Source organism: Podarcis cretensis (assembly GCF_951804945.1).
Source record: "Podarcis cretensis genome assembly, chromosome: 13".
Lineage (NCBI taxonomy): Eukaryota > Metazoa > Chordata > Lepidosauria > Squamata > Lacertidae > Podarcis > Podarcis cretensis.
In genome coordinates this window covers 10233216-10259767 of record NC_137182.1, presented here as the reverse complement: position 1 = coordinate 10259767, position 26552 = coordinate 10233216, and the positions used below count along the sequence as shown (strand labels likewise).

At 47.4% G+C, this 26552-nt stretch overlaps 1 protein-coding gene across 1 annotated transcript; it reads right to left on the bottom strand.

Moving 5' to 3' along the window:
- On the bottom strand, positions 1–25988 carry BTC (betacellulin). The gene is made up of 6 exons (XM_079950156.1): positions 25869–25988; positions 15487–15585; positions 6850–6967; positions 5356–5502; positions 2105–2212; positions 1–1266 (listed from the first exon to the last, which is right to left on the bottom strand). Exons 1-5 carry the CDS (start codon positions 25912–25914, stop codon positions 2107–2109), a joined length of 516 nt encoding a protein of 171 aa, XP_079806282.1. The 5' UTR covers positions 25915–25988; the 3' UTR covers positions 1–1266; positions 2105–2106.
- Between the last annotated feature and the right edge of the window lie 564 nt (positions 25989–26552).

Genomic DNA, 26552 nt, shown 5'->3' with positions numbered 1-26552 from the left:
TTTATTTTTATTATTATTTTTTGTCTATGATAAAACATGCTTCTTGCACTGCCAAACCTTGCAGTGGAGAATTTGCAACAGTTTGGGAAGCTCCCAAATGTATAAAGCAGATTTTGTCTGATCATATAGGTAAAGGTAAAGGGACCCCTGACCATTAGGTCCAGTTGTGGCCAACTCTGGGGTTGCGGCGCTCATCTTGCTTTATTGGCCGAGGGAGCCGGCGTACAGCTTCTGGGTCATGTGGCCAGCATGACTAAGCCGCTTCTGGCGAACCAGAGCAGCACACGGAAACGCCGTTTACCTTCCCACCTATTTATCTACTTGCACTTTGACGTGCTTTCGAACTGCTAGGTTGGCAGGAGCAGGGACCAAGCAACAGGAGCTCACCCAGTCGCAGGGATTCGAACCGCCGACCTTCTGATCAGCAAGTCCTAGGCTCTGTGGTTTAACCCACAGCGCATAGGAAGTCCCTAAATACAACATTGCGCTGTTTCATAATAAAATATCCTGCTTTTATATCTTAAAAAAGAGTCCTTCAAAAAAAATATTTTAAAGTGCAGGAGACCCTTTGCTGCTTTGTATTGCTTTGATATAATGGAAGCATAAGATACCCACAAAAAATCATCTGCCTTTTGTGTTTTTCAAATATCTAAGAGACAAGACACACAGAACAGGGAAATTCACACTTTCCAAATTCTCATTACTACAGTTACAATGCAACTCTCTTTTTTAAAGCAAAGCAAGGGGTCAGCTGCGCTCGAAACAGCCAACAGAAAACATCCTTGCCACGTAAAATCAAAAAAACATTATATCATCAATTAAAGATGCAGCTATTTGTATAAATACAACATCCAGACCTCATCGGCATTTACATTTGCTCCTAAAGGCACACTTTGGTTCATGAATTCTGCTGTACATAAAAATACTACAGATCATTACATCAATTCCTGTATTATTTATAAAAAAGAATGACTGCTTCTGTTCTATGCTGGCAAATTCGGGGGGGGGGCGGTATTGAAGCACTGAAGGGGATATGAAAAGCAGCCCTGTGATAATCCATTATGTGCTTCTGGAAATTCCTGTTTTTCCCGTGGTAGACAATTCCTCCTGATTTTTTCACGGAATAAAGTCACAAATGCACAGCAATTATTACACCTGCATCCATTTCGCCACATTGGTTTTCAAGTCACTAGCCCTCATGAGTTCCGTCAAGACGAAAAGGGCACTGGAAAGTATGGAACCTGCCTGCAAGCATCTTTTGATAACCTGCGGGGTAAGGAGAGAAAGTAATTCAGTCAGGATTTTTTACTCTGTTCACTGCAGTCATTTCCAGGTTTGGAGGACTGTGTTATTAATAAATCTGGATCCCATGCTTCCTCCCCACATCAGTTTACAGAATCATGCCAATGGTTATTATCCCACAAGTCCTGCAATTCCACAATCCCCCACAACTCCTATTCAATGATGCTGTCATCTGCACATGTGCAATGGATGTCTAAACTGTACACACCTCAGCTTAAGTTTTTGAATTGGGTGGAAGCTACTTTGAGGGTACAGTGGTACCTCGGGTTAAGTACTTAATTCGTTCCAGAGGTCCGTTCTTAACCTGAAACTGTTCTTAACCTGAAGCACCACTTTAGCTAATTCGGCCTCCTGCTGCTGCCGTGCCGCCAGAGCCCTATTTCAGTCCTCATCCTGAAGCAAAGTTCTTAACCTGAAGCAGTATTTCTGGGTTAGCGGAGTCTGTAACCTGAAGCATATGTAACCTGAAGCGTATGTAACCCGAGGTACCACTGTATTTCTCAAGAAACTACAGGAGGCAGATGGATTGAGGCTAACATCTTGTGTACTCTAGTTTCAAACACCAGCAAAGGCTGTGCACTGGAGTCAGAATAAAGCATAATGTGTACACAATTTGAATCTCCTAAAATACATGCTTAAGTGTGCCTTCTCATAGCTAGAAATCTGGAGTTAGCTAGAACATAATGAGCCCCCGCAGAACACACTAGCTAGTATTTTAGGAAAACGTTGACTAGCCAAACAAGCTAGCCCAACCATTTTATTTGACACCTCAAATAATCAAAGCAAGCGAAGAAGTAAATACCTTCATGCAATGTCTGTCTCTAGAATATCATCTGTTTTAATAGGCAGCCTCTTCTCAAATGTCATCATTTCTTCCTCTCTCCTCTTCCTGCGCCTTTTTTTACAGTAACTTGAAAAGCAATTTGCAAATATGTGTCATTCAGCGCACAACTAGTCCGTAAAATTAGAAGAGAGAAACACGCACCACTGCAACACACGCACCTTAAACGTATTTTATTTCTAATAAATCTAGATCATCTTTTCAAGTACATTCCCAAGTAAGAAAGCAAGGGCTTTCTCCAAATGAAATCAATGACGAAACCTGTTCTGCTTTGGCAACTAAATGACCGTTGTCATAGTATTCAAACCCCACAGAAGTCAAAGGAATATGATGAGCCTTCATGTGGCGACTCATCAAGTCAGGCCAAAGTAGTCTTATATGCTTCATTTTGCCACATAATTGTGGAAGACTCTGAGGAAGGAGTGGGATGCGGGTGGCGCTGTGGGTTAAGCCACAGAGCCTAGGACTTGCTGATCAGAAGGTCGGAGGTTTGAATCCCTGCGACTGGGTGAGCTCCCGTTGCTCGATCCCTGCTCTTGCCAACCTAGCAGTTCGAAAGCACGTCAAAGTGCAAGCAGATAAATAGGTACCGCTCCGGCGGGAAGGTAAATGGCATTTCCGTGCGCTGCTCTGGTTTGCCAGAAGCCGCTTAGTCATGCTGGCCACATGACCCGGAAGCTATACGCCAGCTCCCTCAGCCAATAAAGCGAGATGAGTGCCGCAACCCCAGAGTCGGTCACGACTGGACCTAATGGTCAGGGGTCCCTTTACCTTTGAGGAAGGAACCATCATTATTAGCCACTCAGAGGAATAAAAGGGAAAGGGAAAGGACCCCTAGATGGTTAAGTCCAGTGAAAGGCAACTATGGGGTTGCGGCGCTCATCTCGCTTTCAGGCCGAGGGAGCCATCGTTTGTCCACAGACAGCTTTCCATGTCATGTGGCCAGCAGGACTAAACCGCTACTGGTGCACGGAGGACTGTGACGAGTGCCAGAGAGCACAGAAATGCCATTTACCTTCCCGCCACAGCAGTACCTATTTATCTACTTGCACTGGCGTGCTTTCGAACTGCTAGGTTGGCAGGAGCTAGGACAGAGCAACGGGAACTCACCCTGTCGCAGGGATTTGAACCGCCGACCTTCAGACCAGCAAGCCCAAGAGGGGGCTGTTAACAGTGGCTTGCAGTGAAATTTTTTGTAGGGGGACAGTTCAGTCAGGGATCAGAATGCTGCCTAAGGGCACATCCAGGCTTCCTTTTGAGCTGCACTTTTCAGGCACATTAAAAGCTTCCCTAAACAGGGCTGCTTTCAGATGTCTTCTAAAAGTAAAATAGTTGTTTATTTCCTTGACATCTGATGGGAGGGCGTTCCACAGGGTAGGCGCCACTACAAAGAAGGCCCTCTACCTGGTTCCATGTAACCTCACTTCTCGCAGGGAGGGAACCGCCAGAAGGCCCTCAGAGCTGGACCTCAGTGTCTGAGATGAGTGATGGGGGTGGAGACTCTCCTTCAGGAATACTGGGCCGAGGCTGTTTAGGGCTTTAAAGGTCAGCACCAATACTTTGAATTGTGCTCGGAAATGTCCTGGGAGCCAATGTAGGTCTTTCAAGACCGGTGTTATATGGTCGCAGTGGCCGCTCCCAGTCACCAGTTTAGCTGCCGCATTCTGGATTAGTTGTCGTTTCTGGGTCACCTTCAAAGGTAGCCCCACATAGAGCGCATTGCAGTAGTCCAAGCAGGAGATAACTAGAGAATGCACCACTCTGGCGAGATAGTCCACTGGCAGGTAGGGTCTCAGCCTGTGTCTGAGGTGTTTTTTTGTTTTGTCCCAGCACTTTTCCCAGGAAAACCCACGCTTTACTACCAAATAGGAGCAAATAGCAATCTGCAGAAAATCTGACTGATATTTGCACTGATTCACGTGCTGGGATAAAACCAGCAAACAAACTCAGACACAGATCAGGAAAGCCCAGACCTGTGGCTTGAAACATGGTGTGAAAGGAAGCCTGGATGAGCCCTAAGAGCAAGTTGCAATCTTTGCTTTATTCAGGATGTTTGAAATGTGGCTTCCTGGAGAGGGATCTGCCTGAGGAAGGCCTCAACTACCCCCTCAGATTTAAGGTAGAGTTTGGGGGGGCAGGGGAAGAGAAGCAAAAAATTAAAAGTGGGTTTCATGTTTCTGATTGGGGTCACTGGTTGGTCCTGGGTTTGGAAACCAAGGCCCAGACAGCTGACTTGAAAAGAGACAACCAACATTTCCCCTTTTAGAAATAATATTATATAACTACTTTTGTAGCATTAGGAACCGTTCACAGTCGTACCTCAGAAGTCAAACACCTTGTGAGTTGAACATTTTGGCCCCCGAGCACCACAAACCTGGAAGTGAGTGTTCCGGTTTGCAAATGTTATTTGGGACCCGAACATCCGACGTGGGTTCCGATTGGCTGCAGGAACTTCCTGCAGCCAATCAGAAGCCGCACCTTGGTTTCCAAACGTTTGCAAAGTCAAATGGACTTCCGGGAATGGATTCTGATCGACTTCCAAGGCACGACTATACAGTCATACCTTGGGTTACAGCCGCTTCAGGTTGTGTTTTTTCGGGTTGTGGACCGCCGAAACCCGGAAGTACCGGAACGGGTTACTTCCGGGTTTCGGCGGTCGCACATGTGCAGAAGTGCTAAATCGCGCTTTGTGCATGTGCAGAAGCCCCGAATTGCAACCCGCGTGTGTGCAGACGTGGGTTGCAAACGCTGCGGGTTGCGAACATGGATCACATTTGCAACCCGAGCGTCCACTATACAGTGGTGCCCCGCAAGACGAATGCCTCGCAAGACGAAAAACCCGCTAGATGAAAGGGTTTTCCGTTTTGGAGGTGCTTCGCAAAACGAATTTCCTATGGGCTTGCTTTGCAAGGCAAAAATGTCTTGCGAGTTCCTGCGGTTTTTTTCCCCTCCCCCCCCCCTTTTTCTAAGCCACTAAGCTGCTTATCCGCTTATCCGCTAAGCTGATAAGCCGCTAAAAGCCGCTAAACCGCTAATAGCGCTAATCCGCCTAGCCGTCAATGGGCTTGCTTCGCAAGACGAAAAAACCGCTAAACGAAGAGAATCGCGGAATGGATTCTTTTCGTCTTGCGAGGCACCACTGTACTGCTATTTGTGTAAAAGACCCAAAACACCAGAATCAACTCTCTGTGCTTTCAGGTCGGCATACTTACTGAGCGCAGGTGCATATACATGCCGTCAGGACAATGAGCGTCACCATCACAGCTATCAAAGACATCACCACAATCTGACCTTCATCCCCTCTTAAATAAAACAGATCCAACCTCTCACACCTTGCGCCAGTGTAGCCTTTCTCGCAGCTGCAAAGGAGGGACAGGAGAAGTGAGGGTTGTGAGACACAAAGGGCATTGTGGCTGAAGCAAGTTCCTTGCAGGGCCAGTGTCAAAGCTCACCAATGGGCCACATCAGTGCCGGATTTACGTATAAGGTAAACAAGCTATAGCTTAGGGCCCCACTCTCTTGGGGGCCCCAAAAAAATTTAAAGGGAAAAAACCTGATGTTCATTTCCAAAATATAAGATAAAAAACAAATAAAATAAAACCTACACACAGCAACAGTGTTTTGTGTTGTGTAGGCTCCTATGATGTAAGTAATGGGCCCCGCCTGCTCCCAAAAATATCACTGGTTTGCTCAGTTCTATATATAGGGTGCCTGCATTCTGCATGGACTTTTTAATTGTGTTTCAGTTGAACAATTACTTTGATAAAAATACATATTTTGTGAAGTGCAAATGGCTTTTGATACCTATTAGGTCAAAATATAAACAGTTAACTTATTAAACCTTACAATAATTTCATAATTATTGTATTTCTAATAGTATATCAGTAATTTTTATATAAGTATAAGCAAATCAGTAATTTTTATATAACTGTATAAACCACTCTGAAAATTCATTATTCCAAAAATGGCACTTCATCTGGTTTTAAATATTAAGATTATACCAGAAAGAATGAGTTTTTCTGTAAAAAATATGATTTAAATCAAGTCTTACTGACGAGTGATTTAAATCAATTTGATTCGAATCAAATCTACCGTGGCAGAAACAGGGATCCTCAACTGACGAAGAAAATTCTGGTCACTGACTGACATTTAACTGGGGGGAGACTTGACATCTTCACCTCTGCATTTCAGCAGCAGTGGTGGCAATGGACTTTTCAAAATATTCTGATGCTCTGGAACAGGGGTCAGCAACCTTTTTCAGCCGTGGGCCGGTCCACCGTCCCTCAGACCATGTGGGGGGCTGGACTATATTTTGAAGGGGGAAAATGAACAAATTCCTATGCCCCACAAATAACCCAGAGATGCATTTTAAATAAAAGCAGACATTCTAATCATGTAAAAACAGAAAGCAGGCCCCACAAATAACCCAGAGATGCGTTTTAAATAAAAGGACACATTCTGCTCATGTAAAAACACGCTGATTCCTAGATTGTCCGCGGGCCGGATTGAGAAGGCGATTGGGCCAGATGCGGCCCCCGGGGCCTTAGGTTGCCTACCCCTGCTCTGGAATAAGCCCCAGAACTGAAAGGCAAGCTGACGAAGAGCAGGCTCCGTTAGCAACTACGCCATTTCCGGACAGCCTGTCACGCCAGAATTCAACGGTGGACAACAGACGACTTTCTCTGTACTTTGGAAAGTCGACATACACGCATGCCGGTATCTGTTCCGCTGCAACGTAACGACATCTTCCCTTGATGCAGTAGTGCTTGTATTCCTCAGGACATTTCGAAAAATGCCCTCTCCATCTCAGTCCTGTGGTGCCGCCTGGAAATTAAAAAAAGGGGAGATAAATTAGGGCAGGGCAGTCCAACATACGACCTTCAGGGTCTTTTTGTGCAGCCCTCGAAGCCAGGTTAAGTGAGGTGCTGGGCTTTGGAAAGGAAGCAAAAAGCTATATGCTATACAGGGGCGGTCTCTTAAAAAGCAGAGACATCACCTTGCCAACAAAGGTCCATATAGTTAAAGCTCTGGTTTTCCCAGTAGTGATGTATGGAAGTGAGAGCTGGACCATAAAGAAGGCTGATCGCCGAAGAATTGATGCTTTTGCATTATGGTGCTGGAGGAGATTCTTGAGAGTCCCATGGACTGCAAGAAGATCAAACTGATCCATTCTTAAGGAAATGCTTCCTGAGTGCTCACTGGAAGGACAGATCCTGAAGCTGAGGCTCCAGTACTTTGGCCACCTCATGAGAAGAGAAGACTCCCTGGAAAAGACCCTGATGCTGGGAAAGATGGAGGGCACAAGGAGAAGGGGACAACAGAGGACGAGATGGCTGGACAGTGTTCTCGAAGCTACCAGCATGAGTTTGACCAAACTGCGGGGGGCAGTGGAAGACAGGAGTGCCTGGCGTGCTCTGGTCCATGGGGTCACGAAGAGGCGGACACGACTAAACAACAACAAGATACAGGGGCGGAGGAAGGGGGCAGTGGGGGCGCTGTGCCCCAGGTGTCTTCGCTGAGGGGGGTGACATTTGGCGCACTGCCCGCCCATGACTCAAAAGCCTACCCTGAGCTGCGCCACTTTGCCAGCGGCATTCTCCCCTTCCCCCTTCGTTTTGACAGCTGGGGGAGGCTTGGGAGTCATCGGCAGGCGGCGCGCCGAATGTCCACTATCGTCGACTCGCTCCACCCCCGGCTGCAGGGCACACATGCCGCTCCGTGCACCCAAGCGGCTAACCCGTACCTGGGAGGGCACCTGTCAGGTGAGGAGGTGGTTGCTCACGAGTAACCAGGCAGGACTCCAACCTGTCTTTTGCAGGTTTTATTGGTGCAAACTATTTACAGTGCAGAACCCCAAAGTTCATGTTCGTCTTAGTCACTTGCAGATTCCGGGAGCCCCTTCCAGTTTCTCCCCCAACGTAAGAACTTAAGACACCCCAAATCTCCGCCTCCCCGCCTTACGTTTCACCCCTCTGCGCAAGCTGGGCGATGGAAACAGCATGTCTGTTTCCTGGCCAGCCAGGCTAGGTGAGGTGCTTGAGCTCTCAGTAGCATCTTCGAGCCCTCCACTTGCCTGGCTATCCTCCTCCCCCTCTGCTCCACTGGAGGAGGAGGAGGAGGAGAAGAAGAAGAGGAGGAGGAGGAGGAGGAGGAGGAGTAGTTTGGATTTGATATCCCACTTTATCACTACCCGAAGGAGTCTCAAAGCGGCTAACATTCTCCTCTCCCTTCCTCCCCCACAACAAACACTCTGTGAGGTGAGTGAGGCTGAGAGACTTCAGAGAAGTTTGACTGGCCCAAGGTCACCCAGCAGCTGCATGTGGAGGAGCAGAGACGCGAACCCAGTTCACCAGATTACAAGTCTACCGCTCTTAACCACTACACCACACTGGAGGTGTGGCTTTCCTCACCACTGGACAAGGAGCTGCTCCTCAGCAACGTCGGAGGCTCTCTGTATTTCCCTGCCCCCTCCCCTGTTCCGATTGCAGTCAACTAACAGCATCCTCCACACCCCACACCCCTCGGGAGCACGCCCGCCCTGGGCAGAGCAGGCATATACTTCACCGCTGATGCTATACACAAAAAGAAAAAAAACTAACAAAGGGGGGCAAGGTAACAGTCAAGTTATTATTATTATTAGTAGTAGTAGTAAGGTAAAGGGACCCTGACCATTAGGTCCAGTTGCAGACGACTCTGGGGTTGCAGCGCTCATCTTGCTTTATTGGCCGAGGGAGCCGGCATACAGCTTTCTGGTCATGTGGCCAGCATGACTAAGCCGCTTCTGGCAAACCAGAGCAGCACACGGAAACGTCGGTTACCTTCCCGCTGGAGCGGTACCTATTTATCTACTTGCACTTTGAGGTGCTTTCGAACTGCTAGGTGGGCAGGAGCAGGGACCGAGCAACGGGAGCTCACCCCATCGCGGGGATTCGAACCGCCGACCTTCTGATCAGCAAGCCCTAGGCTCTGTGGTTTAACCCACAGCACCACCCGCGTCCCTTAGTAGTAAAGGTAAAGGTAAAGGTACCCCTGCCCGTGCGGGCCAGTCGTGTCCAACTGTGGGGTTGCGCGCCCATCTCGCTTAAGAGGCCGGGGGCCAGCGCTGTCCGAAGACACTTCCGGGTCACGTGGCCAGCGTGACAAGCTGCATCTGGCGAGCCAGCAGCAGCGCAGCACACGGAAACGCCGTTTACCTTCCCGCTAGTAAGCGGTCCCTATTTATCTACTTGCACCCGGGGGTGCTTTCGAACTGCTAGGTTGGCAGGTGCTGGGACTGAACGACGGGAGCTCACCCCGCCGCGGGGATTCGAACCACCGACATGACGATCGGCAAGTCCTAGGCGCTGAGGTTTTACCCACAGCGCCACCCGCATCCCTCCCCTTAGTAGTATGTAAAGAAGATAATACTACTTTTTAAATATGAGAAACGATTTAAGCTCACTGTCATTGCTTGCTCTACCCAGTTTTACACAGGGCTTATCCACACTTAATTTTCCTCGATGATTTCCAGGGTTTAAAGCTGAATTGGAACAAACAACAATCCATAGATAACCCAAAAATCTGTTTGCTTTATAGCCGGGGGGAAAGGTAATTGTGGATAAGCCCATTATTAGTTTGTTTATCATTCTCTACTAAAACTGAAGTCGTTCCGACGAAAGAAGAATGGTTACAGAAACGAATGGAGTATGCAGAAATGGCAAAAACTTACCAGAAGACTAAGAAACTAAGACCACAAACTTTTTAGAAAGGAATGAAAATGGTTTATCGAGTATTTGAAAACAAACTGTAAACAGATGAAGACATTGGCAGGATTGTTGGAAAAACCTGCAGTTTTAGAAAATATATACAAGATATATATGAGAACAGGTGATTGAAAGAATAAGTTAAGGCAATTTGGAGTATGCAGGAAAGGACAAAAATAAATGTAAGGAACGTCAGAAAGAGGGGGAAGGGAGTTAAAGATGAAAATGTTTAAACTATGGTTAAATAATTGTTATAACGTTTATAATATATACATTATATAATGCATATAAATGAAAACTATAAATAATTTTTAAAAAACAACAACCTGAAGAGTGGTGTTAGCCAGTGTTGACAGCTGGTCTCCTGGCACAGGTGAGGTGCAAGGCATGGTGGCCAACAGTAGGTGGCGCCAGAGCCAATGACAGGCAGAGCTTGTCACTTGTCCCTGGAAGGGACCCCAGGGGTCATCTAGCCCAACCCCCGCAATGCAGGGATCTTTTAGGGCAATGTGGGGCTGAAACCCACAACCCTGGAATTGAGAATCTCATGCTTTACCGAGTGAGCTATCTAGGCTCATCCCCATCTTCTCCCCTGCTGATTTTCACAAGGGCAACATTGAGAGTAAGGAGGAAGAAGCTGGCAGCCAGTGCTACCCCCCTAGACTAGCTGTTCTTACTAAGAACAGGAGTGTCACGGTCCGGTTCACGGGTGATCGAAGTCCCGGCTGGGGACGTCGGGCCCGGGGGCAAGATGGCGGGGTGGGAGCAGGAACGAGAGTCCAGAAACCAGGAGTCAAAAAGCCAAGGGTCCGAGGATCAAGAAGTAAGGAGTCAAGGAGTCGAACGCAAACGTGCTGCTGTGGCAAAGAGCCATAGGGGAAATGCTGACCTTATATCCCTTCCCGGCTCAGTTACCAATTGGCCTCACCTGTGTGGCCATGCCTTGCCTCTTCAAAACAAACTTAGGAAGGCCCCAGTCATAGAATCATAGAATCATAGAGCTGGAAGAGACCACAAGGGCCATCGAGTCCAACCCCCTGCCAAGCAGGAAACACCATCAGAGCACTCCTGACATATGGTTGTCAAGCCTCTGCTTAAAGACCTCCAAAGAAGGAGACTCCACCACACTCCTTGGCAGCAAATTCCACTGTCGAACAGCTCTTACTGTCAGGAAGTTCTTCCTAATGTTTAGGTGGAATCTTCTTTCTTGTAGTTTGGATCCATTGCTCCGTGTCCGCTTCTCTGGAGCAGCAGAAAACAACCTTTCTCCCTCCTCTATGTGACATCCTTTTATATATTTGAACATGGCTATCATATCACCCCTTAACCTCCTCTTCTCCAGGCTAAACATGCCCAGCTCATAAGGCATCGTTTCCAGGCCTTTGACCATTTTGGTTGCCCTCCTCTGGACACGTTCCAGTTTCTCAGTGTCCTTCTTGAACTGTGGTGTCCAGTCCTGCAAAGTCCTACTGGCTCCTGCACACACTCCTGAGAAGGCGTGCAATGGGTAGGTGGGGCAGTGCCCCATTCATCTCAGTGGAGCAGGCCCCGCTGCCACTATCTACATCTGCTCGAGGATACCCCTTTGTGCTTGCCACAGGTAAAATATCAGTTCCATCTACTATTCATGAAGGCTGTGGCACCTGAAAATTGAACTACGAAGCCTTGAATGCTCTGTGCCAGACTCTTTGGAAACCCAACAGCACAAGAGAACAGAAAACTCGGCTCCGTTCCATTCCGGGAACTATCATCACAGGGGTTAAAAGTTAATGCTGCTACAAAAGAATGATTAGCTGTGCGGATCTCGTTACCAGGCTGAATACTAAATGATGCTCTGCTAAGAATGAACCGTGGCAGATTACACGGTCTCCACTCTCGACAGAGGAGATCTCTCACAGTGGGCATTTTCAAAGAGACGGTGCAAAGGCAAAGGAAACAGGTCACCAGAGGTTCACATCTCAACAAGATACTCTGGGCTGCTCCCAACAGAATATTAAAAACACGATAAAACATCAAATGTTAAAAACTTCCCTAAACACAGCTGCCTTCAGATGTCTTCTAAAAGTCATCTGGTGGGAGGGCGTTCCTTGACATCTGGTGGGAGGGCGTTCCACAGAGCGGGTGCCACCACCGAGAAGGCCCTCTGCCTGGTTCCCTGCAACCTCACTTCTTGCAGGGAGGGAACCTCCAGAAGGACCTCGGAGCTGGACCTCAGTGTCCGGGCAGAACGATGGGGGTGGAGACGCTCCTTCAGATATACCAGACTGGGGCCGTTTAGGGCTTTAAAGGTCACCATTAACACTTTGAATTGTGCTTGGAAACGTACTGGGAGCCATGACTGGGAGCCAGTTCAAAATCAAATTAATGGCAACCACTGAGCTAGAGTTCTGTGAGGATCGCCAAAGGAGGGGGTCAGGCTGTGCCTTGGCCAAAGGCCTGGTGGAACAGCTCTGTCTTGCAGGCTCTGAGGAAAGATGTCAAGTCCCCTAGGGCCCTGGTCTCTTGTGACAGAGCGTTCCACCAGTTCGGGGCCGCAGCCGAAAAAGCCCTGGCTCTGGTTGAGGCCAGCCTAACCTCCCTGTGGCCCGGGACCTCCAAGATGTTTTTGTTTGAAGACCGTAAGGTCCTCCATGGGACATACCAGGAGAGGCGGTCCCGTAGGTACGAGGGTATAGGGCTTTAAAGGTTAAACCAGCACCTTAAACCTGATCCTGTACTCCACTGGGAGCCAGTACTGCTGGTATAGCACTAGGTGAATGTGATCCCAAGTCTCAAGGGCAGCCCCCGCACCGTGATTGTACTTTCGAAGAAAGGGAAAAGTGGGTTCCACTAATAATAATAATAATAATAATAATAATAATAATAATAATAATAAATTATTTATACCCCGCCCATCTGGCTGGGTTTCCCCAGCCACTCTGGGCAGCTTCCAACAAAACACTAAAATACAATAACCTATTAAACATTAAAAGCTTCCCTAAACAGGGCCGCCTTCAGATGTCTTCTAAAAGTTTGGTAGTTATTTTTCTCTTTGACACCTGGTGGGAGGGTGTTCCACAGGGCGGGTGCCACTACTGAGAAGGCCCTCTGCCTGTTCTCTGTAACTTGGCTTCTCGCAGCGAGGGAACTGCCAGAAGGCCCTCGGCGCTGGACCTCAAAGTCCGGGCAGAACGATGGAGGTGGAGACAAGATATGGTGGAGAGCTATGTGCCTTAACTAAATTAAAACCACTGATTAAGAGCTCACCGTTAGTGGGAAAGGCAAACAAACATTTTAATCAATTTGGGAGTCCAAGATCTAGCGCAGTCTTTACCCGCTGACCTAAATGGCTTCAAAACGAGCAAGATCAGCTCTCGTTGGTCTTGTGGAAAGTTCATATTTTCAGTGATTTCAGATGAAGACTCTTCACTTCAGATGCCCATAACGCTTCCTGCTCGGAAGACTAGAGTGATTTCAGCCTGAACTGAAAAAATACCTGCTGGCCTTGAATATATTCTACAAAAAATGCTATATTTGGACATGGGCAGAAAGTAGAGCAAACTCAACCTGGGTCCCAAACAATTCTAAAAATTTTAATCTCCAGTTAACATTTAAATGAGTAATAAACTGTCAGTTTGCAGTGGTATCCCAAACTAAAATGAGACTTGCATAACTCAGGTGGGAGGTAACAGAGTAGCAAGAAGATAAGAGGAAAGCAGCCTGCATGCAGTTATTATTGATACCAGGGGTCAGCAAACTTTTTCAGCAGGGGGCCGGTCCACTGTCCCTCAGACCTTGTGGGGGGCCGGACTATATTTTTTTTTGGGGGGGGGAATGAATGAATTCCTAGGTCCCACAAATAACCCAGAGATGCATTTTAAATAAAAGGACACATTCCACTCATGTAAAAACACGCTGATTCCCGGACCATCCGCAGGCCGGATTTAGAAGGTGATTGGGCTGGATCTGGCCCCCGGGCCTTAGTTTGCCTACCCATGATTTATACTTTTAACTCCCTGCCCTTAATACAGTGATTCCTCGGGTTAATTACTTAATTCGTTCCGGAGGTCCGTACTTAACCTGAAACTGTTCTTAACCTGAAGCACCACTTTAGCTAATGGGGCCTCCTGCTGCCGCCGTGCCGCCAGAGCACAATTTCTGTTCTCATCCTGAAGCAAAGTTCTTAACCTGAAGCACTATTTCTGGGTTAGCGGAGTCTGTAACCTGAAGCATATGTAACCTGAAGCGTATGTAACCCGAGGTACCACTGCATACTCATTCCTTGCTCTCCACACACCCCTCTCCTTTTTAAACCCTTTACACAGATATAGCCAGGGTGGCATGATGGCAAAGAGTGTCATACTATGGCCTTGGAAATGCAAGTTCGAATCCCCACTCAGCCATGAAGATTGGGCCAGTCGCCATCTGTTAGCCTAACCTACCACAGGGCTGTTGTGAGGATGAAATGGAGAGCAGGAGAACCATGCAGGCAGCCTTGAACTCCTTGGAAGATAAAAGTGGTATTTACATGTAATAAGTAAATAAAATGGTTTTCCCAGTAGTGATGTACGGAAGTGAGAGCTGGACCATAAAGAAGGCTGATCGCTGAAGAATTGATGGTTTTGAATTATGGTGCTGGAGGAGACTCTGGAGAGTCCCATGGACTGCAAGAAGATCAAACCTCTCCATTCTGAAGGAAATCAGCCCTGAGTGCTCACTGGAAGGACAGATCCTGAAGCTGAGGCTCCAATACTTTGGCCACCTCATGAGAAGAGAAGACTCCCTGGAAAAGACCCTGGTGTGGGGAAAGATGGAGGGCACAAGGAGAAGGGGACGACAGAGGACGAGATAGTTGGACAGTGTTCTAGAAGCTACCAGCATGAGTTTAACTAAACTGCGGGAGGCAGTGGAAGACAGGAGTGCCTGGCGTGCTCTGGTCCATGGGGCCACGAAGTAAGTAAGTAAGTAATTTTATTTACGGCCATAGGCCCATACAGGTAAAAACGACACATAAATAACAACTTGTGCACGTGGGGAAAACAGCCACTAAAGCACCACTATAACAATAAAATACTATAGAATAGAATGGCATACTACGCCTTAGTTAGCTTGTAGTGCTCCTTGGCGTCGCTTTTGGGTAAGGACAGCGACCAGGAACCTTGCCACTTTCAGGGTCGTATGAGTGTCCTTATCCTGCAAGATTTGGGCAAGGTGGAATTTTGGTGGGGTGCCCTCTAGTTTCTGTATGATTGATCCCAACAAATTTGCCCGTGGCACATTAAACAGGGGGCAAGTGAACATAATGTGCTGGAGCGACTCCGGTGTCTCCTTATCACATTCGCACATGGCGGGAACTTTGAGAATCTATGTCTCAGGACGTTGGAGGGAAAAACGTTGAACCTCGCTTTGGTGAAGGCCAGTCTATGGGCATGGGGCCACGAAGAGTGGGACATGACTAAATGACTAAACAACAACAACAACAAGTAAATAAATTGCCAGCAGAGATTTCCCTTAGCTGGGGAAACAGTGGGAGGAGACAATTGACTGGGAGTGGCTAACCATGCAATGTACTGTAGATCTGGGTTTAGAATAGAGATCATCACATATCATCCATATTGTTACCTGTGCAATTTCCATTTGGGTAGCCGCAGGACAGCCTCTTTGTTTCCTGTTCAGCGGTTCCATTGCCATCGCCAGTCCCACAGTCGAAAATGGCAAAGCCTTCAGAGGGGGTGGGAGAGAGAAAGCAAAAACATTACACACATATATTTCAAGGACCTCTTTACACTCATGATGTTTGTTTTGCCAAGCACCACAATGCATTGGAGTCAAATAGTAAAAGTAAATGACCCCTGGATGGTTAAGTCCAGTCAAAGGTGACTATGGGGTTGCGCCGCTCATCTCGCTTTCAGGCCAAGGGAGCCAGTGTTTGTCCGCAGACAGTTTTCCAGGACATGTGGCCAGCATGACTAAACCACTTCTGGCGCAACGGGACACAGTGACGGAAACCAGAGCGCATGGAAACAGCATTTACCTTCCCACCGCAAAGGTACCTATTTATCTACTTGCAGAAGCCGAACGTTCAACATGGTTTCTGTTTTGAGTTTCCCTATTGCACTGAGGCTTCCGCTTTCAGTTTTTGGTTGTCAAACGTTTCGGAAGTCAATGGTCTTCCGCAACGGATTACAGTGGTACCTCGGGAAAAGAACTTAATTCGTTCTAGAGGTCCGTTCTTAACCTGAAACTGTTCTTAACCTGAAGCACCACTTTAGCTAATGGGACTCCCACTGTCGCCGCACCGCTGCTGCGTGATTTCTGTTCTCATCCTGAATCAAAGTTTTTAACCCGAGGTATTATACAGCATCTTAAAAAGCAGAGACATCACCTTGCCAACAAAGGTCTGTATAGTTAAAGCTATGGTTTTCCCAGTAGTGATGTATGGAAGTGAGAACTGGACCATAAAGAAGGCTGATCGCCCAAGAATTGATGTTTTTGAATTATGGTGCTGGAGGAGACTCTTGAGAGTCCCATGGACTGCAAGAAGATCAAACTTCTCCATTCTGAAGGAAATCAGCCCTGAGTGCTCACTGGAAGGACAGATCCTGAAGCTGAGGCTCCAATCCTTTGGCCACCCAATGAGAAGAGAAGACTCTCTGGAAAAGTCCCTGATGTTTGGAAAGATGGAGGGCACAAGGAGAAGGGGACAACAGAGGACGAGATGGTTGGACAGTGTTCTCAAAGCTACGAACATGAGTTTGACCAAACTGCGGGAGGCAGTGGAAGACAGGAGTGCCTGGCGTGCTCTGGTCCATGGGGTCACAAAGAGTCGGACACGACTAAACGACTAAACAACAACTATTTCTGGGTTAGCGGAGTCTGTAACCTGAAGCGTCTGTAACCCGAGGTACCACTGTACGTTCGACAACCAAGGTTTGACCGTAGAATCCACTGGGCCCGGGTAAAGGCTATGTGACAGTAAGACAGCCTCCAGCCCCCTGTTCCAATGGACAGTCTTCACTCTAATCCCATCATAATACTTGTTTCCCATCTTTCATCAACTTCCCCCCTTTAATTCATTATTTTTCCACCAGCAACCAACGAGAACAAAGTGAGGCCAAGGTTTTTAAATCAACCATAGAATCATAGAATCATAGAGTTGAAAGAGACCACAAGGGCCATCGAGTCCAACCCCCTGCCAAGCAGGAAACACCATCAGAGCACTCCTGACATATGGTTGTCAAGCCTCTGCTTCAAGACCTCCAAAGAAGGAGACTCCACCACACTCCTTGGCAGCAAATTCCACTGTCGAACAGCTCTTACTGTCAGGAAGTTCTTCCTAATGTTTAGGTGGAATCTTCTTTCTTGTAGTTTGGAGCCATTGCTCCGTGTCCGCTTCTCTGGAGCAGCAGAAAACAACCTTTCTCCCTCCTCTATGTGACATCCTTTTATATATTTGAACATGGCTATCATATCACCCCTTAACCTCCTCTTCTGTATGCCAGGGCTATGGAAGAACAGGAGAGCAGCCCAAACACACTCCCCCAACAGAGGAGAAAACCGATGACGACTTATCTCAGAAACACAGAACGGTAGAGTTGGAAGGGGGCACACGGGTCATCTAGCCCAACCCCCTGTAATGCAGGAATCTTTTTGCCCAACGTGAGGCTTGAACCCATGACCCCCGAGATTATGAGTCTCATGCTCTACTGACTGAGCTATCACCACTTCAGTTTAGCTTTCTGATATGATCTAATCCTGGGCTCTCTGGCACACCAGGTAAGCTCAACCTGAGATGGAATCTACTGAAAGAAAACTTGGCTGTGCAGTAGCATTTGAATGGATGGATTTGACGGCTAACCAGCAGCCAGAATAATAAAGCAATTGTTGCTGAACACAAAAGCGGGGAAGGCTCTTTGCACTTTCAAGCCTTCAAGGGAACACATCCTCCTCCCAGCTCAGACTGGGAGGCCTTCACCGGGGCCTGTTTCCACGGAATTCAATGGGACTTATTCCTGGGTGCAGGATTGCAGCCATGATTCAATCCATTTGCTCAGAGACCCAGAAGTCTGTGAAATTAAAAGGTAAAGGTACCCCTGCCCGTACGGGCCAGTCTTGACAGACTCTGGGGTTGTGCGCCCATCTCACTTAAGAGGCCAGGGGCCAGCGCTGTCCGGAGACACTTCCGGGTCACGTGGCCAGCGTGACATCGCTGCTCTGGCGAGCCAGAGCCGCACACGGAAACGCCGTTTACCTTCCCGCTGGTAAGCGGTCCCTATTTATCTACTTGCACCTGGAGCTGCTTTCGAACTGCTAGGTTGGCAGGCGCTGGGACCGAGCAGCGGGAGCGCACCCCGCCGCAGGGATTCGAACCGCCGACCTTTCGATCGGCAAGTCCTAGGCGCTGAGGCTTTAACCCACAGCGCCACCTGCGTCCCACTCTGTGAAATTAGATTATATCAATAATGAAATACGGATGGTTTATTTGATTTAAAAATACCCAACAGGCATGCATACACACACACACACACACACACACACACACATTCCTCCCTGCAAAAAAATTACCTGACAGCTTTTTAAAGAAGATAGGTAAAGGTAAAGGGACCCCTGACCATTAGGTCCAGTCGTGACCGACTCTGGGGTTGCGACGCTCATCTTGCTTTATTGGCCGAGGGAGCCGGCGTACAGCTTCCAGGTCATGTGGCCAGCAGGACTAAACCGCTTCTGGCGAACCAGAGCAGCACACAGAAACGCCGTTTACCTTCCCACCGGAGCGGTACCTATTTATCTACTTGTGCTTCGTGCTTACGAACTGCTAGGTTGGCAGGAGCTGGGACCGAGCAATGGGAGCTCACCCCGTCGCGGAGATTCGAACCGACGACCTTCTGATCGGCAAGCCCTAGGCTCTGTGGTTTAACCCACAGCGCCACCCGCGTCCCTTAAAGAAGATAAACAGGTCATAAAACCAAATTTAGACTTGAAATGTGGTTTGCACACCTGAGAGTAGCAAAGCTTCAAATACAGTAGGCATGTCCAAAGTCCGTTTTGGGGGCCTAATCCGGCCCCGGTAGATTTAATCCAGTACCCATGGCAGTATATGTCCTGGGGTAAAATCCTAAAAAAAGCTTAGCAACTTCAATTCATCAAACCTGGCCCTCTTTGAAAAAGGTTTGGGCACCCCGAACAGGTATCAGCATAGCTGCTAATATCAATGCAAATAAATTTGTTTAACCTGCCTTTTAATTAATTAAATAACTGCCCACATCATTAAAAAAAAAACACCTTCAAAAGAGGTGCCTTTTTCAGATTTCAAAGGAAGCGTAAGACTACTACTGACAATAAATACCGTAAATGCCAAAAAGGGGGATTGTTCTTCTTTCAGAGGAATTTAAGAGTACCAAAACAGCTCCATCGCTGGGCCATACTAAACAACCAGCTAAAGCTCTTCCAGATTTATCTAGAGCCAGGGCTTTCTCGGCCGCGGCTCCAATCTGGTGGAACGCACTGTCACAAGAGACTAGGGCCCTGCAGGACTTGACATCATTCTGCAGGGCCTGCAAGACAGAGCTGTTCCACCAGGCCTTTGGTCAGGGCGCAGCCTGACTCCCTCCTCTGGCAATCTGCACAGAATTTTGCTTAACGGTTGCCATCAATTTGATTTGAATTAATTTTTAGAATGAGATGTTTTTAGAATGTTGGTTTATTTGATTGTTGTTAGCCGCCCTTAGCCCGGCTTCGGCTGGGGAGGGCGGGATATAAATAACATTTATTATTATTATTATTATTATTATTATTATTATTATTATTATTATCATCATTATCATTATCATTATCATAGAATCATAGAGTTGGAAGAGACCACAAGGGCCATCGAGTCCAACCCCCTGCCAAGCAGGAAACACCATCAGAGCACTCCTGACATATGGTTGTCAAGCCTCTGCTTAAAGACCTCCAAAGAAGGAGACTCCACCACACTCCTTGGCAGCAAATTCCACTGTCAAACAGCTCTTACTGTCAGGAAGTTCTTCCTAATGTTTAAGTGGAATCTTTTTTCTTGTAGTTTGGATCCATTGCTCCATGTCCGCTTCTCTGGAGCAGCAGAAAACAACCTTTCTCCCTCCTCTATGTGACATCCTTTTATATATTTGAACATGGCTATCATATCACCCCTTAACCTCCTCTTCTCCAGGCTAAACATGCCCAGCTCCCTTAGCCGTTCCTCATAAGGCATCGTTTCCTGGCCTTTGACCATTTTGGTTGCCCTCCTCTGGACACGTTCCAGTTTGTCAGTGTCCTTCTTGAACTGTGGTGCCCAGAACTGGACACAGTACTCCAGGTGAGATCTGACCAGAGCAGAATACAGTGGCACTATTACTTCCCTTGATCTAGATGCCATACTCCTATTGCTGCAGCCCAGAATTGCATTGGCTTTTTTAGCTGCCGCGTCACACTGTTGGCTTATGTCAAGTTTGTGGTCAACCAAGACTCCTAGATCCTTTTCACATGTACTGCTCTCAAGCCAGGTGTCACCCAATGAAGAGCCACGCTGGAACAAGACAGTAGCCCATCCAGTTCACATCAAATAACTGTGGGCAGGAGCAGAAAGCAGTGGCAGTCTCCCTACTTGTGAATTTCTCAGCAGCTGGTATTCGGAGACACCTTGCCTCCAACAGGGAAGGGAGAAGAACACTGCCATAGCCTGTTGGAAGTTTGCATTCCTACCATTGCTACCTCTGAGCACTTGCAATCTAGAGGCTATCCATCAGAAGCAGGGAAGGACCTGTAGAAAGGAAAGCAGACTTTATTTCTATTGAGGCAGGCAGACACTGGCAGCATCCCGCAGGGAAAGCGAGCAGAGCAGAGCAGAAAGGTATGTTTCGGTGCTAAGCTTAGAGTGCTGGTATCAGAACATTCCAGGAATTCTTCCGCCTCCAAAAAAATGCGATGCAGATTCATCATTCAAAGTAAGGTAAATGGCACAGAACTGGAAGATGTTCCAACTTTTAAATATGCCACCAATGTAATAATTTTAGTTGTTTAGTCGTGTCCGACTCTTCGTGACCCCATGGACCAGAGCACGCCAGGCACTCCTGTCTTCCACTGCCTCCCGCAGTTTGGTCAAACTCATGCTGGTAGCTTCGAGAACACTGTCCCACCATCTCGTCCTCTGTCGTCCCCTTCTCCTTGTGCCCTCCATCCTTCCCAGCATCAGGGTCTTTTCCAGGGACTCTTCTCATGAGGTGGCCAAAGTACTGGAGCCTCAGCTTCAGGATCTGTCCTTCCAGTGACATTGATTATAGTTTTGAAATTATTTATTATAATTGTTAAGAGTGGATTCCTGTTTAATATTTACATGCCGATATATATTATTCTATACTGTTCTAATGGATGCAGGTGGCGCTGTGGGTTAAACCACAGAGCCTAGGACTTGCCAATCAGAAGGTCGGCGGTTCAAATCCCCGTGGCGGGGTGAGCTCCCGTTGCTCGCTCCCTGCTCCTGCTAACCTAGCGGTTCGAAAGCATGTCAAGTGCAAGTAGATAAATAGGTACCGGTCCAGTGGGAAGGTAAACAGCGTTTCTGTGCGCTGCTCTGGTTCGCCAGAAGTGGCTTAGTCATGCTGGCCACATGACCCAGAAGCTGTACGCCGGCTCCCTCGGCCAATAAAGAGAGATGAGTGCCGCAACCCCAGAGTCGTCCGCGACTGGACCTAATGGTCAGGGGTCCCTTTACCTTTACCTTTATCTTTACCTTTACCGTTCTAATGGATTGTTGAATATTACTTATTTGATATATGTTGGTTATTTTAAAGTTATGCTTTATTATCACATTTTTGTATTGGATTAGATTGCTATAAGGTGTACATTCTTTGATTCTTCAGCTTGCAAACCGCCTTGGGTATTGTAAAATAGAATGACGGTACAGTGGTACCTCTGGTTACGAACTTAATTCGTTCCAGAGGTTCGTTCTTAAGCTGAAACTGTTCTCATCCTGAGGAGAGCTTTCACTAATGGGGTCTGCCTCTGGCGCGCGATTTCCGTTCACATCCTGGGGCAAAGTTTGCAACCAGGAGCAGCTACTTCCAGGTTAACGGAGCTTGTAACCCGAAGCGTGCATAATGAGAGGTACCGCTGTACACAATTCAAAAGTGAAATGAAAAGGAAATGGAAAGGCAGACTTATTCAATGACTCTTTCTTGGAAGCACGGCTGCTTTGTGGGATATAGTTTTGCCCTGAACACATTTCCCAGAGCTCCTCACAATCCAGCCTTTGGCGGGATAAAACTATGCTCAGTGGTTCTTTTGACACCAGCGACATTGTGAAGGCTGTACGTTATGGAGTGTGAGGCACAGCTCACATTGATACCAGTTCAGCAAAATTCCCTGTGCTATTGTCCTTGGGGCGTGTGTGAGAATGACCGGTGTAACTGGACACTAGCCCCCATCCTATTTATGTTTCCAGTTTATGTCACCCTTTCTTCTCTGGGGCTTGGGTTATGGTTTTTTTCCACACCTTTCATCCCTCTTCACTGTCAAAATCCAGAAGTGAATACAGTGGTACGCGCAAGACGAAAGGGTTTTTCGTTTTTTGAGTTGCTTCGCAAGACGATTTTCCCTATGGGCTTGCTTTGCAAGACGAAAACGTCTTGTGAGTTTGTTTCCTTTTTCTTACAACCTTTAATACCCAGGGAATCCGCGCTCCGCAAGACGAAAAAATCGCAAGACGAAACAACTCGCGGAACGAATTAATTTCGTCTTGCGAGGCACCACTGTATTCTTCTCTCTGAATGGTTATTCTTGAAGATTATGCTGCAGGGGTCAGCAAACTTTTTCAGCAGGGGGCCGGTCCACTGTCCCTCAGACCTTGCGGGGGGGGCGGAATATATATTTTTTTGAGGGGGAAGTGAATGAATTCCTATGCCCCACAAGTAACCCAGAGATGCATTTTAAATAAAAGCACACCTTCTACTCATGTAAAAACACCAGGCGGGCCCCACAAATAACCCAGAGATGCATTTTAAATAAAAGGACACATTTTATGTAAAAGCACGCTGATTCCCGGATCGTCTGCAGGCCGGATTTAGAAGGTGATTGGGCTGGATCCGGCCCCCGGGCCTTAGTTTGCCTACCCATGTTATTCTGCTTATGTTGCAAGTCTTCTCCAACAGGTAAGCTATGGAAATAGAGAGCTAAGCCTCTGTGGATTGTAAACCGTACTAGTTTCTAGGAAGCAACTGTTCCATGAGTCTGCAAAGAACACAATTAACTTTGGAATCATTTGCTGCGTTATTTAATGCTGGTGGGTTTTGATAGAAGTTTGCTTAACATTACAGAGCTAGGTTAATGTACACCTGCACATCACAGCAAAGAAACATAATATATTCAGCAACATTCTCAAGCGAGAAAGGTTGTAAAACCATTTAAAACTGCATGTGATATACAACACCAGCACTCCGGGGCTCAGTCTGTTTTTAAATTCCCTGAACTACCGTTGATTCTGAAGCATCCTAAAATAAACACAGAGAGCTAAATATAGAGGACTGGCCCTGTTCAGTAGGTACCCTGATGGACACGGCCATAGCACGGGCAACAAACCCTGCTGGCCGGGCATAGCTTGATACATCAAAAAATAATAATATATAAAATCAAATCTCTCCTGCTAGTGCTGCTTATTCCCCCTCTCCTTAAACAAGCCGTTTGGGGTTGATTTGTGCTTTAAATAAGTTCAGAACTAGAATGTGCTTTTAGTGTTAGGGCTGAGTCCCAGAATGAACTAAATTAAAAACTGCACCTGAGCATACACAGAGTGCTTTCCTTCTTGTCATTAAATGAACACAGCTTGCCTCAAAGATCAAGCAGCCAGACTTTTTAGCATACAAAATGAGCCCTGGAATATGTATATTTTTAAGAAGAAGAAGTGAAGCAATGACCATATATTAAGAAAGAAGATGTAAACTCCAGCCAACCGCACTTTTCCATTCTGCAAAGCTCTGCCAGCCCGTCTACAAGTTCTCAGGTCGATGCAACTAACCTCTTACACCCAGAGACTTCACAACCGCTGCTTTTTATCCTGCTCCTTCCCACAAACCCCTCAGTGCTGCTGCTGACACCACAAGCAGAAATGGTTCAAGGGAAACTGCACCTGCTGAACTTCTGCCTGATAGGTACCATAGAGGCTCAGGAACCCCTTGCAAGGAGGTGGGGAGGTAAGACTAAAAGGTACTCCTGCTAGTATAGTGGCAAGCAGTGCTTTTTTCTGGGGGGAGACGCATACCCCTAACCCTTTTGTGAATCTAAGTTTGGCCTCAGTGAGGGGCAGTATTTCAAAATGAGTAGGAAAATGAGAGTAGCCCCTAAATATTTTTTAAAGAAAAAAAGCACTGGTGGTATGGCTGCCTGTCACACACCAGACCAGGGTCTGATTCCCAGACAGGGAGACTGATATTATATAGCCCAGCCGGTAGAACATCAGCCTCTTTCTTTTTCCTTTGATGAGGCTGCATTTTAATATTTTAATGTTTCAACATTTTAATGTCGTATTTTAATCTTGTTTTTAAGTTGTATTCATTCAACTTGTTTTTATTATTGCTTGTTAGCCGCCCTGAGCCCGGCCTTGGCTGGGGAGGGCGGGGTAGAAATAAGAATTATGGTTATTATTATTATTAATCTCAGGGTCCTGGGTTCAAGAACCACCTCAGGCAAAAGATTACAGGGTTGGGCTAGATGGCCCTCACGGTCCCATCTACAATTTGATGGCCCCTCCATGAAAAAGGAAGGCAGGGAACGGAGCTGCCCTTGTCCCTTTTTCTTCCCAGGTTAGCAGCTAGCATAGGCATAGACGCTGCGGCTGCACCTGTTGGACATCTGCCTGTCACGAATCATAGGCAAAATATTACAGGCAAAATATCACAGGGTTGAGCTAGATGGCCCTCACGGTCCCATCTACAATTCTATGGCCCCTCCATGAAAAAGGAAGGCAAAGAACGGAGCTGCCCTTGTCCCTTTTTCTTCCCAGGTTCCCCCGAGCAGCTAGCATAGGCATAGACGCTGCGGCTGCACCTGTTGGACATCTGCCTGTCACGAATCATAGGCAAAATATTACAGGCAAAATATTACAGGGTTGAGCTAGATGGCCCTCACGGTCCCATCTACAATTCTATGGCCCCTCCATGAAAAAGGAAGGCAAAGAACGGAGCTGCCCTTGTCCCTTTTTCTTCCCAGGTTCCCCCGAGCAGCTAGCATAGGCATAGACGCTGCGGCTGCACCTGTTGGACATCTGCCTGTCACGAATCATAGGCAAAATATTACAGGCAAAATATTACAGGGTTGAGCTAGATGGCCCTCAAGGTCCCATCTACAATTCTATGGCCCCTCCATGAAAAAGGAAGGCAAAGAACGGAGCTGCCCTTGTCCCTTTTTCTTCCCAGGTTCCCCCGAGCAGCTAGCATAGGCATAGACGCTGCGGCTGCACCTGTTGGACATCTGCCTGTCACGAATCATAGGCAAAATATTACAGGCAAAATATCACAGGGTTGAGCTAGATGGCCCTCACGGTCCCATCTACAATTCTATGGCCCCTCCATGAAAAAGGAAGGCAAAGAACGGAGCTGCCCTTGTCCCTTTTTCTTCCCAGGTTCTCCCGAGCAGCTAGCATAGGCATAGACGCTGCGGCTGCACCTGTTGGACATCTGCCTGTCACGAATCATAGGCAAAATATTACAGGCAAAATATTACAAGGTTGAGCTAGATGGCCCTCATGGTCCCATTTACAATTCTATGGCCCCTCCATGAAAAAGGAAAGCAAGGAATGGAGCTGCCCTTGTCCCTTTTTCTTCCCAGGTTCCCCCGAGCAGCTAGCATAGGCATAGACGCTGCGGCTGCACCTGTTGGACATCTGCCTGCCGCGGAGCTCTTAAAGGGCCGGGAAGAGAGGAGAGGGAACACGCTGGCAGAGACACACACCCCCTCCAGCCCCACCGCGGACCCCCAGAGCCCCCCATCCTCACCCAGCAGCAGCAGCGGTCCGAAGCGCAGCAGCGGCGCCGGCTCCATGGCAGAGCGCAGTCCCGGGCGCGCACAGCTCCGCACCTCGCCGCGCGCCCGGGCGGCCAGCGCCGAAGGAGGCGCCCGAGATGCCCGGGGCGCTGCCTCCGCCTGGCCGGGGGAGGAGCCGCGTCCCTCCCTTCGCGGAGACGGGCGGGCGGTGGGAAGGCGCAGTGGGTGGAGCAGAGGAAGGGGGAAGCAGGGGGGTTCCGGGCACAGGCTGGATGCAAAGAGAGTTGCCGGTGGTTGTCAGAGTTGTTGCTTTTTTATATCTTTGTTGTAATTTGCATTGTTGTAATTTTGCATTGCATATGTATATTCAATGTTTTTGTTGTTGCCTAGATATATATATATAATTTGTAATTTGTTGTAATTTGCACTGAAATTTGTTGTAATTTTGCACTGAATATATATATTCAATGCTTTTGTTGTTGCCTATATATGGTATATAATTTGTAATTTGTAATTTGCATTGACATTTGTTGTAATTATGCTTTGAATATATATATTCAATGCTTTTGTTGTTGCCTATATATATATATATATATATATATAAAATTTGTTGTAATTTGCATTGAAATTTGTTGTAATTTTGCATTGGATATATATATATATTCAATGCTTTTGTTGTTGCCTATATGTGTGTG